The sequence below is a fragment of the Eschrichtius robustus genome, chromosome 2, assembly GCF_028021215.1.
Source record: "Eschrichtius robustus isolate mEscRob2 chromosome 2, mEscRob2.pri, whole genome shotgun sequence".
Taxonomy (NCBI): Eukaryota; Metazoa; Chordata; class Mammalia; order Artiodactyla; family Eschrichtiidae; genus Eschrichtius; species Eschrichtius robustus.
The window spans coordinates 148,849,479-148,869,342 of record NC_090825.1 but is presented as its reverse complement, the minus strand read 5'-3'; the positions used below and the strand labels follow the sequence as shown (position 1 = coordinate 148,869,342).

Below are 19,864 nucleotides of genomic sequence, written 5' to 3'. Positions count from 1 at the left end.
CTGAGTTAAAAGTTTTATTCATTCAACATCTCACATTACAAATATTTAAAAATTATATGCATACTGGTATAAATAGTCATTTGCAAACTATTTAATAACATTAATTTTCCACTAGCACTTCAACAAATGAACTCTTTTAAAAAAGGAACTGTGTTATATAACTTAAGAGTAGAACATACAAAAATAGGAACTTAACGTGAAAATGACTTTAATAAAAAATGAATTACCCTTATTTAAAATGCTATAATAAATACTACAACCTCCCCATACACAGTAAAAACTATATGGAAATTCAGCCAAGTAGTACAATTAACTGACATACTTAAATAACTTTTCCTTCTGATAATATGAGCAATACACTGGAAAAAAAAAAATTAGGGATTAGTAAAAACTAGACACCCACTTGCTAAAAGTTTCACTTCCAAAAAATATAACAAAAATCTGATGAAAATTATAAAAACTAATTATACTTTAAATTTTAAAAATATAAAAAATAAAACAGTTGAATACAATATTGTCCCAATTCTTACAATGCTATCAATCACAGTAGCTTTAAAATAAGATAATAAAATAAAGCAAATGACCAAAACCTCTTTTATTCCATTTTTAAAAATAATCTCAAATTTACATTAGTAGAAAGATTGAGTTCTGATTCTTTTCTTTAGAAACACCAGCAAGAAAGAGGATTACTCTTAACAGTAGAAAATGACATTTTTAAATGTCTGTAATTAAAAACAAAGAATTACACTGCAAAGATCTTTCAAAAGTTTGAAATAAGTATTGCACATAACTTGAAGTTAACTTGCCACAATTCATCACATTCAAGTTTTAAATCACCTTTTAACAGAAGATTCAACTCTTCAAAACAAAAAGGGTGAATTATCAAGTCTTTCCAACAGCACTCTCATAAAATGCTAAATTCATTCACTGCAAGTTTTATTTTGCATTCTGCAGAGGTCTGTGTATGGAGAAGTATATATATTTTACCAAAGCTTGGGGACCAGAAGGGGAAGGGAGAGGGTTCCTTTACATAGAAAATAATCAGAAACACTTTATTTTACATTGCAAAAATAACCATGTAATTACTCTGTAACTACATTGTAAGTACATGGCTGGTGCCATGCTAGTGCGCTAGAACTACATGCTTGGTACATTGAAGTGATACCCTAAAATCTGTAAACTAATTACATGTTAATTATGTTTTGAGTTACATGGTAACTCCCAACTACAATCCCATGTAATCTGAAGGACATGTAATCAATAAAGTCCAGAGTAATAGATAATAATTGTTTATGCCCTGTAAATTGAAGTGTAACCAAATAATCTGTAAACACGCTTGTCACACAATCACAAGGAAATATTAGTAGAATAACAATTTCTTACATTAGTCATGCATACTAACATTACACACCTGTCCCACGGCAGGCTATTTTTTTTTTTTCTTTATATATAATTTAAAAGAGCAGACATCTCTGAATCAAACACTTAACACCAATTTATTAATATTAAAAATGGCTAAACATTCACCAAAAATGTCTGCGTTATGAATAATTTTAAAAACTTAGTAAGAAGCTGTAGACAATTTTGTTATTTTAAATTTCTACCCTATGCTTATGCATTTAATTTTTTTTTTTTTTTTTTAGGAACTACAGTGTTATCTGTCATTTTCATGCGAATTTTTTTTCATTAATTTGTGACTTTACATAGACTATTTCTTAAATTATAGGTACACCAATAGCTGGTGCTGGGGAAGGATGTTTAAGCAACATGCTTTCTCTTCTCTGCAGACTCTAAAATAGCATTGCCAGTGCACAACATTCATAATTTAAAATGTATGCAGAGCACTGAAATGTATAAAAAGCAGAATATAAGAAAATAAAATTTATTAAAATTATTTATATTAAAAAATGAAGTATATGAAGATCTCTCAGTAATAAAAGTACAAAAAGCTACTCTTTGCAATATGAAAAATTGAGGTATTGCATAAAGAGATATCCCGTCAGTGAAAAGTGTGCCTAAAAATGTTCACTGTTGGAAAAACAAGATATACAAAAGTAGTGCATAACAAATATACATTATGTGCATGACAAAATAAGTTAGCTACAAAAACACTGTACCGAAATTCAGCAGGTCATGTACAAAGGGAAAAATTATTATTCAAAGCTAGTTCTTATTTCTTGTTAGCTCATCACACCTGTTTACTGGGTAGGAACAGCACGATAGCACACCCCAAGCCACCTACAAGCACTGAAAAGAATAAAAAGAGGCAAATGAACATTCCAATTAGAATTATGTCGTTCAGGAGAAAAGAAAACAAAGTCCCTGACCAGCTACGCAAGAGCACCCTCCATTCACATGACCGCTTTCAATATTTGCAGGGGATTCTTTAAAAGCAGCTCCCTTTCTGTATCTATTAGACAGCAAATGCCTCCATTTTGACCTTTGGAACTTAACAGGTATATAGTTCATTAAAGCCTGGATTAAAAATAAAGGACTGCTTTTCCTAAAGGTGATCAGTAGGGGTCATCAGCCAGGTGGTTCCACCGCACTGCTGGGGCAAGTCTTTGGTTTTGAAGGATCCAAGATGGTACTGTTAGGTAGCACAACTAGCAAGATTGCCATTAGATTTTTTTTTTTTTTAATGTTTTGCACACTGATGATAATCCTTTTCATGGTGGATAGGGCATTGCATAAGAGAATGTCCATTAAAATAAAAGTTATTTCCATGACCAGGGCTTCAAGAGACTTTTCAATTTACCCCTGAAGCATACTGTTCAACACATCATAACGCCTTTCAAAAGCTAGTTTTATTTATAATAAAGCATGCATTACTTGATGAAGTTGGCACTTCAAACACTGACTATGTCCCATGCTAAGTTCTGAAACTGTAATGTTATTTTATTTTATAGGAAGAGTAAGATAAACATACGTACCTTTGCACAGATTTACACAGTTACTTAGTTCAACAGTGCAAAACACTTTGCAACTACTTAACTTTTTTTTTAACTTTTTTTTTTTCATTTTCTATGTTACAACTAAATTACAGGATACCCAAAGTAACTTTAAATCTAAAAGTAAAGCCAATCAGCAGCCAATTTGAATATTGGTTTTGTCTTCCAGTTTTGGCTACACATGGTAGTCTAACACAAAATCAAAAATGATATCCTTGAGGTATCTCTAGATCTGTTTTTTTTTAACGTCAAAATGGAGAGCAAAGGCTGACACCTGATGAGTGTTAGTAAATTAGGATATAGAGTTTATATATAACATCAAAAATAAAATTTATATATTTGTTCTTTAGGAGAGGAAATGCTTGTTTTCCCACCAGTTGTCATTAACTCTAGCTTTGGTAGGTTTCCTGGGGCTGTGACCAGATAAGTAAAAGTTTAAAAATAAATAAGCGCACTCCCCTCAGAAGTAAATGTACCCAATTTTTATATTCTAAATTTAAAAACCTGTTTAAAAGAAAATAAACCTAGCTCTGCCTACTTCACTATTTTTTTTTCTGATGTGGTAGTAACTTTGCGGCATAATGAAACTACATTCCGCCTCTAAACCCTTAAAATTAGTTATAATGCTGCTTCAATCTTGCTCATGCATTTGTGTTTGCTTTAACACGCTCTTTCCTGTTAATAATTGTTAACTTCTTCCACTGCTGTTAAAAGAATAAAAAGGGGACGGAAAAAAAGAGAGAGGCAAAAAATATGAAAGAAAAGAAAGAGAAAGGCAAAAGCACTTCCCTGGGGGAAACCCCGCGTCAGGAGAGATTGATAGTGTTATTGTTATGTGGTTATTTTAATAAAAGTATTCTTATCTGTTACATTATTAACAATAATTTAATTAAAAACCCAAAATACTCTATTGTTTCATTTCTCTTTTAATATTTCTCTCTCTCCTCTAAGAAAATGTTGCGGGAAGTTTGGATCCTCTTGGTCTCCAGCAAAACAAGAGAATGAAACTTCCATGCAACATGATGGCAATACGAAAAAGGAGTTCATACATATTGTTTTCAGTGACACAAGAATCTACAAAACGCCTATATTATAGGTCATTCTTTCCGTTAGACTTATTGTTAAGTTACAGACTGCACAAAAGGACATGCCAGCATGAAGAGGTTGAGGAAGGGGGCAGAATTAACAGAAGAGTGCACTTATTCTGAGGCCTGAAAATGAGCACTGTAGTTATCCTTTAGTTCCAGCGGAATGAAATATGTCGAGGACGGTCACCGCCTTCCTTCACCAGGGGCTTGTGGAATTCCCTGCCAGCGCGAGAATGAATAGCAGCCCAGCAATATTCACAGTAATACTGCAGACAGGTAACATTAGCACAGAAAAATGGAGCAAATTTTCCCCCACAACGGGCCCCCTGACATTCATCACACAGCTGATCGTCCAAGACATATGGCTTAACTTCCACCTGCAATCAAAAATAAAACAAGGGTGTTTACATTTCTCAGTGAATGGACCAGGCAACTCTTATACTGTGTATGTACGTTTCCATCCACTGTCTGAATGAGTCTGTGCCAAGGTACCCCAAAGGAAGGGTCAATAACTCTTTTACTGAAATTAGCTATCATCTTTTAAGAAACTGGTAAGGCTTTTATGCCCATTGTTTTACATTTTTGTCTTATTAAATAAACGGTTTTCAAATGAAAAGCAAGATCCCAGCAGAAAGTTAAGAGTGAAGCCAACTTAACGTTTAAGAACATTATGAGGTTAAACCCACAGGAGAGTTTTCACAGACACAAACCGTCACTTTAATTAGTGGATCTGGATTCTTGTCATATGTGGAATTATAATTTACACATGACCAACTAAGAGATTCCCAGTGCCACAAAATAGCACTTCAATGTACAAATCAGAGGGAAGCTGCCTGACTTCTGCATCACAAGCCTCTGAGCTGTAATAAGGTTTGGGTCACGGTTTCTATTTACAGTGTACACATCTTGGGTTATAATCACAAACCTCGAACTCCAGGAAAACAAGATGCAGCCATAGTACTCATAATCTAAAACCTTGCTTTGTTCTTTGTCAGGAAGAATGGCTTACTTCAGTCTAAAAGTCAGAGGTGAATTTATAAAACTGGGTCTGTTCCAGTGTTCAATAGGCCAATGTCATTTGAGCCTCTCAAGCATTAAAAATAACCTGGCTATTAATTCTCCAGTGCGAAAAGAGTTGGTTATTTTTAGTCTTGGAGAGACTCATGATTGAAACTCCCTTACACCAGGCTATGACTACCACTGGTGCCATCCACTTCTGACAAGGAATCCTGAACAAAGGTTAGCTGTGAACAAAAAGAGAAGAGTGATACGGAAGGCAGGAAGAGCAGACGTAATCAGAGGATTAGGCTTCTGGCCCCGAGGCCATTCCATAACATCTACAGAACGGCAGGAACACCGGTCAAAGAACTGGATCAGGAACACTGGTCAAAGAACTGGATCGTAGAGGAAAACAAATTAAGTCTGAATTTCTAATGGCTAACCTTACAACTCTGAAACCGATATGATGGAATGAAGTGATGAGGCAGGAGTGTCCGTTTACTCAGATGTACATATTTTTTCGTGTGAATAAAAAACAGGGAGGCATGTTAACATATACTGCAACTAATCCTGCCCCCTTCCTCCATGTTTACAGTAGAATCTACACCTTTCTCCTTAATATATTCACAGTATGATGACCACTACCATGGGAAATTTTCAGCTGCCACTGATGTGGAATATACATGAAATGGAACATAAGCAGTAAGTGTAAACCACTAGTGACCTGATAGTTTCTACGTACTGAATTGAGAAAGGCACAATACAGTCAATCAACAGAGACTTTTCTGAGCACAATGCCTTGGAGTGTTGGATATCTAAGTCAGCCCTAATGAAAGCGCCAGTCTGCCATGAAATGAGGAGCTGACACCAGAATGTAAATCAACACATTGCTTTCTTCATCAAGAAGGTCTTTCTATGAAAAAATCTCAACTGAACTATAAACACTGTGCTTACTAATGCAGCAGATTCACATTCTGGTGTAAATTCCTATCTCACCACAAACTCCTAACAAACCATTTACCAACTGGCAGTCGGTTCACAAGCCGCATTTTGAGTAGTACTGGTGTAGGATAGAGTTCCATCCACCAGAACATAAATCCATGAGGACAGGGATTTCTTGCCCTAGGCACTAAAATGTTTGTTGAATGCATGAAACACAAAGATAAGAAATTCGTGAATGCAAAGAAAAAAGACATATAATGGAACACACAGTCTCAAATACAATACATTAAAAAACAGAAGAGTTAACTTTGAGGGTTTTTTTCCAGCCTTTTGATTCAGAGGATAAACACAACAAAAAGGAATATAAAGTGTGAAAATAATGTTAATCAACTACTACCTAATTTCAGGCAGTAAAATAGATTACAGATGAAAGGATTGAGTTCTTCTACTTAATCTGTTACAATGAAATATTGCTGAGACATGCCGTCCTAGAAATGAATTTACTCAATCATTTGTTACATAGGAAAATAGGGCTTGCTGAGGTATTTTTGATACCCCAGGTTTAAGAAAAAACCGTGAGGAGATCTCAAGGGTGTTCATGTTTGTATAGTTGATATAACATAGTACAAAGGATTCGGTAAATATGCACTGAATGACTAACTGAATAAGTGAATGGATGGAGGTGATACCTTAGGAAAGATTAAATGGACTCAAGCAAAGTGACTGCAATGTTCTGGTCAGGCTATTCAGAAAACTAAGAGACAGAAGAAATTCATATGAAGCTCTTAGATGTATTCTAGAGCATGCATCTAATGGGTCCTACAGGAATAGCTATCAGCTGTCAATTTATTGTCGCATAAAATTCCCCCACTCCAAGCTTGGTAATGACATAGACGGCCATTTCTACAACTTCCCAGAATGTCGTCCAGGACTTACCCGTTTATCTATCTCTCCATGCTGCAGCTGCACGAAGCGGGCACTGATAGCAGCTATGTAACTCTGTTGATTAGAGAATGCGACTCGCCCAGCTCCTTTTGGGTATTTCAGCTCAGGGTCGGTATCAATCCCAGCATAGCACACGCCTCCATACAGCCGGTCCATTATCATGGCAAGCTCCACTACATACGGAAGGAGCAAATAGGACATTTGAAATCAGGAAAATTCATCTGGCTCACCAAATCAGGAAAATTCATCTGGCTCTTACATCAAAAGCAGTTCATCTGTCTGTCATTACAATAATTATTAAAATGAAACTAGTTATTATAACCAATTGTCCATGTGTTCATCTTTAACCTACTGTAACTAAGGGCAGGGACTCTGCTGAGTATTTCACATATGTTCACTTTTAATCTACACAACAACCCTATGAAGTAGGTAGTAATTTTCTGGGGAAACTGAGGCACAGAGAGGATGATTAATCTGTGCAAGGTCATGGGTAGTTAAGTGATTGTGCTGCACTTGGCACCCTGGTCTATCTGCTCTACGCCACGATGCACCATATATTTACCAGTTAACAACGTACTGCTTAATATAAATAATCATTTGAACACTAGAAAGCTGATTGGCAGGCTCTTTGGGGGTCCTTCGAGCATATTTCCAACAAAGTCCTTTTTACCTTTCCTTACCGTGTAGCTATTTGCCAATTTTTCACATAGAAGCTTCAAGTAGGGCTTCCCTGGTGGCGCAGTGGTTAACAATCTGCCTGCCAATGCAGGGGACACGGGTTCGAGCCCTGGTCCTGGAAGATCCCACATGCTGCGGAGCAACTAAGCCCGCGTGTCACAACTACTGAGCCCGCGCCCTAGAGCCCGCAAGCCACAACTACCAAGCCTGCGTACCACAACTACTGAAGCCCGTGCGCCTAGAGCCCGTGCTCCACAACAAGAAAAGCCACCGCAGTGAGAAGCCCATGCACCACAGCGAAGAGTAGCCCCCCTCGCTGCAACTAGAGAAAGCCCGCGCGCAGCAACAAAGACCCAACACGGTCAAAAATAAACAAATAAAAAATAAATCAATTAAAAAAAAAAAAAGAAACTTGAATAAATGTATCTTCTTCTCCATGAAATGTTACAATTCTGAAACTGCATTCATGTTCATTTTATGTTCTTTATGTCACTTATACTATTAAACCTCAAATTATTTGAAGTTGGGGATGAAATTTCTTCTGTAAGCACTGCTCTGAAAACACAATGCACTGCTGAGAACGCTGCTGTATTTCAGAGCTCAGTAAGCAGCTGTTGAGCACATGGGGACGTGGGAAACAAACAGCGAACATCTCGATACCTAACCCATCCCTGAAGGGTTTTTCTCTCTCAGACGATGATGAGAGTGATGAGCATTCGCATTACGAGACCGTGCACTAAGCACTAGGATCCACAATCTCCTCTAATCCTCAAAACAACTCTCCATAAAGGACACACTTATAACTCCACTTGACAGATGAGGAAACTGAGAATTAGAGAAATTAATTTGAGCAGGGTTATTCAGCTATTAACTGGAAGCACAGCACATGAATTCAAGCCCAGACACTTGGATTCCAGAACTCTCACTCCTAGACATGAACTCAAATGCTTATGGAGAATCTATCCTGAAAAATCTGTATATTTCTTATGCTAACGGATAGATAGGGTTTTTTTGTTTGTTTGTTTCTTTGTTTAATCATACCAGCTCGCAATGGTCGGGGAACACCACCAACAAATATAGTTTTTCGTGGGTCAAGAGGCTGTGAACCATCCATCACAAAGTCACTGTCACTGAGATTCCAAGGCCGAATCTGTACCTAGAGAGTGTGCAAACCAAAATGTCTCATTCTCAACACAGACAATTTATGGAGAAAGGAAGTTTAAAATTATTGCAGAGTATTTTACTTTTAAAAGCAATAATCCATGTCATTACAAATCAATAGAACTAGAAAACTAGAAAAGACTTACAAGTAGCATATTCCAACCTTTCATTTCATATTTAAGAGTAAACTAACCAAGGTGGAAAGTTCAATTTAATTGCCTATTGTAACCCAAATCACTTAACATTAACATGCCCTTAATTATCTGTAAGTTAATTAACTATTTTACAGCTTATTTGGGTCTCTCTCCTACGCAATATCCCAGTAGCCATATAATTTAAATTTAGCACGGTATTGGATGTTGATTAGTATTCAGTGCTATGTGAACTAGGACTGTGTGCCCAATCCTATGTCCAGGAAATGCAAACTACTCCTGATACTAACAAATCTGTTACATTGTTTCAAAAAGCATTTCAAAATAAAAATATTGATGATATCTGCAGTAAGCTTTTTATGATAAAACACATCAGTGTGTCCATTACAACAACCAAGGATCAAGTACCTCAATTAAATTGTTTGCGTGTATTAACTGTTACCAATGCCCACACCAAAGGCTAAGGGGTTGATAGTGGGGTATTCCCAACAGGTACACCAAACCAAGTCCCAAGGCCAGAATGTCCCAAATTTAAATACCTAAATTTAGGGACTGGCAGGGAACAAGCAAGTCAAATAGAGACTAGCCACATAAGAACTCTGGGACAACCCTAAGACACTAAGAGGAACTCCGCAAATCACTGTTTGAGCTGAGCCCACTGGCACCTCCATTCTGAACTGGACCCCATCACTAGGTACGGGCTGAGCGATAACAGATTGTTGGTTTGCCAGATTTGTCAAAACAGGCTAGTTGCTACTATTCCTAAAGACTAAATTTTATAATAAAGAAAAACTTCTTCAAAATGAAACAATATGCAATGTACATTTATGTATATACATAATTCATTTTACTTGGCGAGTACCATATGCAAAAAGTTAAGGACAGTATTGGGTAAAATCTTGATCAAAGAGAGGAAAGAGAAAGACAGACCTATTTGTGATTTGAGTTCTATTATTCAGAGGAAATTCAGCTACTTTATATTTATCAAATGCATTACCAGGTAAAGTCTTTTAATAGAAAGATTCATCAATATTTTAACTAACCAAAAATTCAATGTCAAAATAATGTGCACAAATATACAGAATGTCAATGTTAGGAACCTGACAGAAACAAAACTTTTTCATTTTGATTCTACTTACAAACGTGTCAATTAACAGAAACATTAAGATGTCTGTGGGTTTTTCAGAGCTAACAAATAGAGGCAAAAATGAGAAGCTATGTTCATGCTAGACTGCACTTACTGGCTTGTCTTTGATAGTGGGGCTTGATACACACAGGTAGAGTTTTCCATCTTCTTCAATACATGCATCAATGAGAGCCTGAACAGAGCTTTCATCTTGAAAGAGCAGGAATGCATAGCCTAATAACAAAATTTTTGAAAGGCTTATATTTGTCCTATTTTTAAAATAATTCTTCGAGGGAAAGGAAGCATAAAACTAAGGAAGGGAAAAGGTGTAGAAAAAAATGAAAACAAACAAACAGAAACCTCTAAAACTTAAATCTCACCCTAAATCTGATAATATCAACATTAAGTTCAGTTTGGTATTATCTTGAAACCTCTTTTAGAGTAAAATTAAATCTGAATTGAAAGTACATACTAAATATAAATTTTAAAGACATATTTGGGAAAATGTAAGTTTAACAGTGAAAAATTGTACAGTGAAGGTAAACATTTATGAAAAGAACATAAGGATAAACTATGCATGTATATTGAATATTGAAAATTACCTTTAGGAGGAAAATAGGATTTGCTCTCTGCTTTATGAGGCCAATCCACAATCAAAGGGCCAAAGCGACGAAAACTAGCTGTGATCTCATCTAATGAACAACAAACCAAAAAAGTAGATTTAAATATTTTTATGTTCATTTTTGGGAAATAGTTTAGAAAAAAGTTTCCAATCTACTATCTACAAGAATAGTACACCAAGACCTCCCACATCTCCTTCATCTGGATTCCCCTTACTGTTAACATTTTGTGCGTTTGTCTTCCGCCTCTTCCCCTTCTATCTATGCACGAATCTATCTATCTATCTATCTATCTATCTATCTATCTATCTATCTATCATCTTTTTCTGACATGATGCTCTGTTACCCCCAAACACAACTACTGGTACCTGCTCAAAGCAAGGTCACTCCCTTATGTACCACCAAACAACGCCGCTTCCAATCAGGAAATCAACGTTGATACAACACTCTTTCCCAATTCACAGACTCTATCCCAATTTTAAACTATCACAATATATCTCTTTTTTCCTTCCTGATCTAGAATCCTATCCAGAACCATGCTACATTTAGACGTCATGTCCCAGGTCATCAGTCTTTTTCAGTTTACAATAGTTCCTCATTCTTTCCTGTCTTTTACATGCTTAGTAGCTTTAAAATATACAGGCCATTCATTCTGCAGGATGGCTCTCAACCTGGGTCGGTACTGTTTCCGCATGACCTATGCATTCCAAACAGGAAAACCACCATAATGATGCTATGTCATCCTGTCCTTTCACTAGGTATGTTTGTTAATCTTGATCAGCTGGTCAAATTGATACCTGCCTGGTTTCTCCACCAAAAGGAAACCATTTTCCCCTCTGAATTTGATTAGTATTTTGTGGGGGAATATTGTGTTATCCATCAATATCCTGTTCCCTCATTAGACTTGGCATCCATTGGAGACTCCTACCTATTTCAGCTACCACAGTGATTACTGCCAAATGCTGATTACCTATTTCTATCAATCCTTCTACATTTACTAGTTAGTATTATACAATAAGGAAGAGTTTTCCCTTCTCCCCCATTTATTTAGTCATGTATTTATTTATATCAGTATGGACCTATTTTTATTCAATGGGTTGTAATCTGATTCTCTCCTCATTTATTTTGATGTTCAATTTGTCCTCAAAATTGTCCCTGATTTGGCCAGAGGGGGTTCCTATGTCCTTTTGACCTATCCCCCCATCATCCTTCAAGGGCTTCCATACTTCCTGGCCCAAGAAGATACTCCAGGCTTTCATCTTGTTCTTTCTCTGCCCTACCCTTAGAATTAGCCGTTTCTCACCCCCCGCCCACCGCCCCCGCCCAAGAAATCCTCATTCCTTTCAGTGACAAACGGTATTTAGAAACTAAGATTTAGGTATTCCATATAGTCATTGCTAGTGGATATTTATTATTTCTAAGTCTTCTCAGAGGACAAAGCTAGGAACTATATGAATATACACACAGATATATTTATAACTGTTTCTATATCTGGGTACAATTATAAAAATGAGTTCATACTGGTAACTGCAAGTCCACTCCAACATCTCATGTTTTTTTCTAGCCTTCCCCCCTTCCCATGTTTGTAAATTCCCTTCTCGCTATGAGAAACCAAGTTCTCATTATCCTCAATATGTTGGCTTCCTTGCTCAACGTAACCCATCTTTCAGCTAGCTGCCCTGGCAGTCTCCTCTACCTTCCACCTCTGCACCCTAGCCCTTATTGCCCTGATTTACTGGGCAGCATGCACGCTGCTGCCGAGGCCTCTGAGCAGGCCCCCTCCATGTGTATACCTACACATGCCCTCCACTTGGCACCCTCTTCCCCCTCACCAACCATCTTCCTTGGACACCAATATCTCTGAGCCTTATGAAGAAGGTAAAGGAAGCGCACATGGGATGGACAAGGAAGACTTGATCATATTTTCCTATTAATGTAAACGATACCAGTTATGCTATATTATATATTTGGAGAACTAATGAGTAGACTACAGGAAAATAAATTTCCAGGGAACTTCTAGAAAGAGTAGGTAAGCATATGTAGATAAGACCTGGGAGTAGGGCAGGAACAGAAAAGAGAGATGAGAAACATGTTCAAATTTCAGTCTGGCAGAACTGTTCTCATCTCCTCCAGATTGTGAAACAGTAGTCTGTTCGAACAGCTATGATGCCTGTTGCTACGGTACCGTTTAGCTCGTGTGAGATTGATGAATAGGGGAATGATGTCAGTGTAACCTAGACATTATACTGGTTCACAAATGACTTTTCCTAAGCAAGGTGAGCTAGCATAGTGGGAGAACCATAACCTTCGGCAGGAAAGGAAAAAGCCCCCAGCTTGTGTGACGTGCAGGCAGGAGCCCCCTCGGCTCTATTATAAGAAAATTAAAAATGAGCAGAGCAACCAAGCCTCTCTGGTCAGAGAGGTGTCCCCCCAACCTTGCAGGGCTCTTACCTCCTGAGAGTTTGCGTTCCTCAGCTGCTCAGAGGTCCACTTTCATCTGCATTGCCTCCAAGATAGCAAGCCAGAATTTCTGCTCTATTGGTTTTGTGCATTTTCAATATTCCTTGAGGCAGTCTCTAACCATCCTGAGCTGCTTGCCTGAATTGTCCAAGTTATTTCCAAGGTACTAATTCTCTTTTTGTTAGTGCTTCTGGTACAAAATTCATTAGGTTCTAAGTGATCTGCCTCTAGCCCCTTTTGCCCCATAAACCCTGTGATTCTTAGTGCACAATTCCGCAGAACACAGTATTCTTCAGGAATACATATTTCACATTTTAATAGAAAGGGCTGCCTGCCTAAATTGCTACCGACTTATCATCATACGTGGTCTTGAGGATAAAGCAAGATGACTAACACAATTCCCATTAATTTTGCTCAGTTTAAACCACCTCCTTTGCCAACTTGGTCAAATTTACCTGTGCCTCTAAGAATTTTAGGAACGATACATTTCAGATTGCTTAGTAATTTTCCTAAAAGATACAGACTAACTAGGCCAGAGAAGGAACTTATCCCAGGCAAGGTCAGATAAAATTCAGTCTTCTCTGTCTGTATATAAGCATATAATTTCCTCATTGAAGTCCATCCAGGGCTCAGGAGTGTTAAAGATTTGACCTCTAAAGGCTCATAAAACCTAGAATCCATAATGCTAAGGAGAGTGAGGATTCCAGCTAGAGAAAAGAAAAGGTCACACCCAGGAGCTTACTGGAGTGAACAACATCATGCTGAGGTGTTTAGCCCAGGATGAACACTTTGAGCAGAAGCTATGCCTTCTGACGACAGAACGGAGATTGAGCCAGTCTGGCCTGAAATTTCAGCACAGCTTCCTCCGGGACGTTTTATCATAGACAAAAAAAAAAAAAAAAAAACACAACCCTGTGTTTATTTCAATCTTTGGCTGTTTTGAAGCCATTTTTGTCTCAACCTTCCAAAAGACTGATCATCTTAAGGAAAATGTAGTGGCTCAGTAAGTTTAATCTCAATCTAAATGGGAAGTTATTAAACCTCATTATTAGACCTTATAGATTTTTAGAGAAAACTCTTCTATCCTCCGTAACATTTCTTTCCATTTCCATTCAGGAAACCAAGACAAAATAGATTAGGAAAAAAAAGCAAGCAAGGATATGTGGTTGCTATATGGTCGCTACTTTGATTTTTGTCAGGGTCACTTAGACCCACAGGTGAATAGAATACTTCTGGACAATAGTCCTCTATGTCTTTTTGCATGACTGGCTCCTTATTCAGGTCTCAGCTCAAATATCACGTCCTCAAAGAGGATTTCTTTAACCACCTAATCTCACAAGTCTCCCTTCTGAGACTTCACTATATCACATCAACCTGTTTTCTTTTCAGTACTTATTCTCTAATACTTTCACACATTTTTTATCTCCCTTCCCCCACTAGAATATCAACTCTATGCGAGCAGGGGCTTTCTATCTTGTTTACTACTCTAAACAATCCTAAGAATAGTTTATAACGTTCAGAAAGCAAGTAAACATTTGACAAGTGAAAAAATACTCAGAAAATGATATAACTCTTAAGATTCCCTAAGACTCTAGGCTATATTTTTCAAAAGTTCAGGCTTATTCTAAGATTTTAAACTTTTAAACAATTAACTGTACATTTACAGAGCCCTCATAAAAGGTAGAAAACAGGAAAATGAATAATTGAATTTGGCCAAGGAAGGACACACAGACAAAAATGCAGTTAGCGTCTGTGTTTGCCCACAACAGAATCCTTGAGAAGTTTTCCCAATGATGTTTAACTCTTTTTGATTTAGTCCAGCCACTTGCTTCAGCTGGTTCCCAAAGTCCCGCTCCCTTTCCTTCTGTGAACTAACCTTACATGCTGTGTTAGGAAGACAGGACAAGAGAACAATGCAATCACAACTGAACACTTGGAGCCAGATACGACTGTTATTATAATAACAGCAACCATCACCTATGCATTACCTACTATGCACCACAGTCTGGGCACCATGCTATAAACGGCTCTTTCTAAATATACCTTCATCGATGTCAGGAGGTAATCCGCCCACAAACACCTTGCGAGAATATCGCTCTACTCTTTCTCCATTCTGGTGAGTGAAGCAGTGAGGTGAACCCAGGCCACTATGAAGAGGTTGATCCCCACGGCCATCATCCAAGAATCCATCTTCCATTGGAAACAGTGAAGACTGACCTGGAACAGAAAGCAGGAAAAAAAAAGCTAACAGAAAATGTTCCTTGCCACTGATTATCTTACACGAGAAACAAGGAAAACAGCAGATCCAATAAAGCTGCTGCTTTTATTTTTCTCACTGAACAACAAATCACTTAGATATGCTCTTGAATTTCCATCACCTTAAGGTCCCAATTGAGTCAGGGAGAAAGTACATGGTTAAATAGAGGGCTGCTCAACCATCCCACTGGGATCCAGAAACTTGAGCGAGGTGAAAGTACAATAGGAGAGAGCACTCTTTTGAAAGCAGTTGGCAGCAGACTGCACCACCTTGGCAGGGCCCCATGGCCACTGGCAACCTACACATGTACACTAAGTATTAAATTTGACTATCAGATGCTAGATCACTTAAATTTCTTTAAAACATCATATAATATAGCCTGCCCAATTTCCTCTAAGAATGTCCCTAAAATGAACAAGTTGATTTTTAAAGTGAGCACTCAGTTTACCTTAACTAATGGGATGCCATCAAAATGCACTTGATGCTGTTATCCAATTTTGTTGGCTAGTCTTACAGAATTTAAGATTTTTAGGCATGCTAAAGATAAATCTTCTTTTAGTTGAGTAATTATCAGCTGGTACAGGTAGTGTCTAATTCTAAAAACTAGTCATTACGTTTGCTGTTAAAAAATCCTATCATTCAGAATATAAAAACAGAAAAGACCAGAGATGCCAATGTGGTTAATATCCTTCCCATACTTACCTGCCAGTAAAATATGAACTTATAAATCATTAACAAAGCAAAGAGCTACAAAGAACTGTAGAATCTCTCAAGCACTGTTTTGTCACTTTTCAGGCTGCCAATTTACTTCTAGGTACTACATAAGGAATTCGTTAATGGATTCTGCAGAAACGTATCTTAAGTGCTCTTCCTTTACTGAAACATTCCAATATCCTTTTGTCACCACACTTGTCTTCCTTTCAACTTTCATTATTAAACACAATTGACAGTATATTTGTTATGAATTTACCCTATAAAACCACAGTTCAAAAGAGTTATATAATGAAGATAAAAAATGACTCTAAAATTGGAGGTTTATTTCTGGATCTTCAAAAGTCACTTATATTTTAAAGCTACATTATTTAACTGTCTAACTTACTTTCTTATAAAAAGGCAAAACTATAGTACAGGAGGCAAAAATAAAGTTTATTCAGGCAGACACTCTAGGAAATGATTCTTTGAAATTCTCTAAAATGTGTAGAGCTTTACCACCCCCCCCTCAATGTTTGAAATTTACAGGATTAGTCATCTATTTAGTCTCATTTTAAACAAAATGCAGTATTATGCTCAGTAATAAATAGACAAATATATAAAAATTTTTGAAAGTAGATTTAAGCTATTCAAGCATAACTGAACCTCCAATATAATCAGGTATTTTGGGACCAGTCATACTATATTTTCCTTTTTAAAGATTCTTAATTTTGTTCTCCTAAGAAATTCCTTTCACAAAGGAAAAAAGGGAAACAAATCTTCAGATATAAATAAGGTGAGTTTGAAATTATTTCAATTCAAATCCAAATCCTACCATTCTGACTTCTTCAAATTAGAATCTCTATGTTAACTACAACACATAAAGTATGTATTGATCACAGCTAAGTTTCATTCCCCCTACCCGCTTCCCAACAAGGGTTAGAAACTGAGCAAACTTGGGTCCTCTCCAAATACAACTGATACATTCAAAAGTTAGAAACAATAATGTTACCTCTCCTTCGCCCATATGTCCTTGCTGCATGTCAAATGAGAAAACAAAAAAAACAAAAAAACAACCTTTCAAACATTGTCAAAAGAATCAACTGTGATTTCATCTACCAGCTTTAGAAACTGAAAAAAAGTGGCTGTATTCCTCATTTCCTGGTAAGCATCTCAAAAAAATATGGAATTTGGATGGTGAGAGGTCAATTTAATGCATTATTGTTTTTTTAAGTTCTTCAAGGACACTGTAAAAAGTGTATTGAGCCTTACTTGTTTTAAGGGAAGCTTTCTGCTCTGTCACCCAAGGTCCAAACTAGTATGAAACTAAGGGATATGTAACATGATCTAAACCAACTCCTACCATATTGATCTTAATTTCTCCCAGAATTCCCTGCTAACGAGCCATTCAGTAGATATTTCAATATTTAATTCATGACTTTTTTGCCACTACAGGATAAACAGCAGTTTTATACTATTTCTCAATTATTCCCTAATAAAGAAACTCATAACAAATGAAGTCTTCAGGAAATTTATAAACCTCCTTTTAGCCAGTTTCTTGTTCCTAATCAAATCTTCCACCGTGGCCCAAATGTTGAAAAGTAAAAAGTTTAGCATTTTATCACAAAGTAGGTTCCAACCAAGAAGAGAAGAAAAACAATATAATATAATATAATATAGTATAATACAATATAATATAGACTTATATAATTATTATATGTATATACTTGAATACTCAGAAAATGGCAGTATAAATTTCAAATCAGAAAACTTTTGAGAAAATGTCTTCCCTCAAACAAACTGGAACTTGTATGTGCAGTTTGTCCAAATACCCTAATTCTATTCAACAAACATTTCTTGAATGCATGCCTGATCTTGCTAAGCACATGTGCTTGCTAAGCACATGGGTATGACTACATGGAACTTAAAGGCCAGGTGGCCACATAAGCAAACAACGGTAATGTAACCATTACAGCAATAGGCATGTTAAGTGTTAGGTGCAACAGAAGCAGAGGAGGAGGAGAAACTCGTTCTGATTAAAGAGACAGAGAGGGGAGGGTGTGGCTCTGAGATGGACCTTAAAGAGAAAACAGAGAAAGGGCACTGCAAGACCTGGCAATGGCATGAATAGGGGTGCTATAATGCTCAAGGAAAGATGCCGAGAACAGCAACATATGCAACAAGTGAGGTCTCTTGACTGGAGAGGAAGTTTAAACAGGAAGCTGGGATAGGTTTTCCAGTTAGAAATTATAGCACATTTTAAGAGATCACTACACGAACTGGTCAGGGTTTTCATTCTTAGCCTTCTCAATAAATGCTAAGTAAGTACAGCTCAGTTATAACTGAGTTACAAATATAACTTAGAAGTACCATGTACCTATTTTCCAAAATAAAATTATGTCTCATACCAAAATAATGTCTATCATTACTAGATAACACTGAATTTCACCAAAGTACTTAGGCAAATGGATTAAAACCAGTAAAATCTCCCTCAGCTGTTAGATTTTCACTTTAGTAGTTCTTAAAATTTGGGGTGGGGGTGGACGTATTTTCTCACTTAGTGAACCTGACAGAGGTTAGAAAGACAAAGATGTCACAGAAGTAGTTGTTTAAGAACATTCTATTCATACAGCTGCTTCAAAGACAAGGGAGTTTGGGGAAATTAATGATTTGAATATCTTGGTTCTGTCAATCTTAAAAAGTTGATTGATGCTGCTTGGATTTCTGAGAAAACAGATATTTGAAAAGAGTGGGCTTTTAAAAGCTACAAAATTAACATTAAAAAATCTCATAGCTTCCGCTATTTCAATAGTAAGTACAGTTTCAGGAACAGTAAAGGCTATAGATCAAAAGCAAAAATCAAATACTTTCAAAGTCTTCAAATGTGTACTTTCAAACTTTGATTCTGTACCACAAAATTAAGCTGGTTAATATAAAAGAATTCATGATCAAATTCCTCGATTAAATTCTAAAAACTATATTTAGAAACATTTTCCCACATTTAGGGAAAACAGGTTACAGGTGCACAATGCTTATAGCTACAAAAACTGCCTAATCAAATAGGCAAATTAATATAAAGTAGTACCAAAAAATAAAAAACAATGACATTCTGGAGCACAGAAAATGAGAATGTTTAAATTTTTTATTTCCACTTATTATAATGCTATACATTATTTTAATATAGATTTTGACATATGACATATATACAGGAAAGTAGACAAATCGTAAGTGCACAGTTCAATGAACTTTCCATAACATGAACACACCTATGTAACCAGAACCCAGATATTAACAGAATGGTAAGTGGTGCCACTTCATCTATGTACGAAAGAGGTACTTAAGCACAATTCTCTCACCTATTTCAAATTATACTTGGGGAAGCATATTATGATGAAATACTTATAATACAGAGCTTCACCACTTTCCTGAGGAAAATGTCAGATTTCCAATCTCATGATTATCAAGTGTTGCACATTATTTGATGTTTTTCAAATGCTGGAGGAAGCGGCAGTTAAAAAAAAAAAATCACTTTAAATATGTTTAAAGAAATCTATATTTTGAAAAACTTCTGGCTAAGTCAGCTGAAATAAACCCTGCTTAGAATTTTTCTTGAATTACCAAAGAGTATACACTGTTAAAAGTTTTCAAAAATGCATACTATTATTGAATAAAAATCTTCTAGTTCCCATCAGAGTTAAGATTAATACTATTTATATGTTTATCTTTTATATTTATTACTTAGTTTTGATTTATATAATTTAATGTTCAGTATTAAAATGATTCAAGAATTTTTTA

At 36.5% G+C, this 19,864-nt stretch overlaps 1 protein-coding gene across 2 annotated transcripts in view; it reads right to left on the bottom strand.

Annotated features, from left to right (window-relative positions):
- The window catches only part of CPEB4 (cytoplasmic polyadenylation element binding protein 4), a 63,773-nt gene continuing 43,909 nt past the window's right edge, over window positions 1-19,864 (bottom strand). For both annotated transcript variants that reach the window (XM_068536378.1, XM_068536379.1), the window contains exons 4-9: window positions 15,166-15,339; window positions 10,645-10,734; window positions 10,158-10,276; window positions 8,645-8,759; window positions 6,917-7,098; window positions 1-4,416 (exon numbers count right to left, since the gene is read on the bottom strand). In XM_068536378.1, the coding sequence (XP_068392479.1) occupies window positions 4,189-4,416; window positions 6,917-7,098; window positions 8,645-8,759; window positions 10,158-10,276; window positions 10,645-10,734; window positions 15,166-15,339 (908 nt within the window). In that variant the 3' untranslated portion in view covers window positions 1-4,188. The remainder of the gene's footprint in view (window positions 4,417-6,916; window positions 7,099-8,644; window positions 8,760-10,157; window positions 10,277-10,644; window positions 10,735-15,165; window positions 15,340-19,864) is intronic.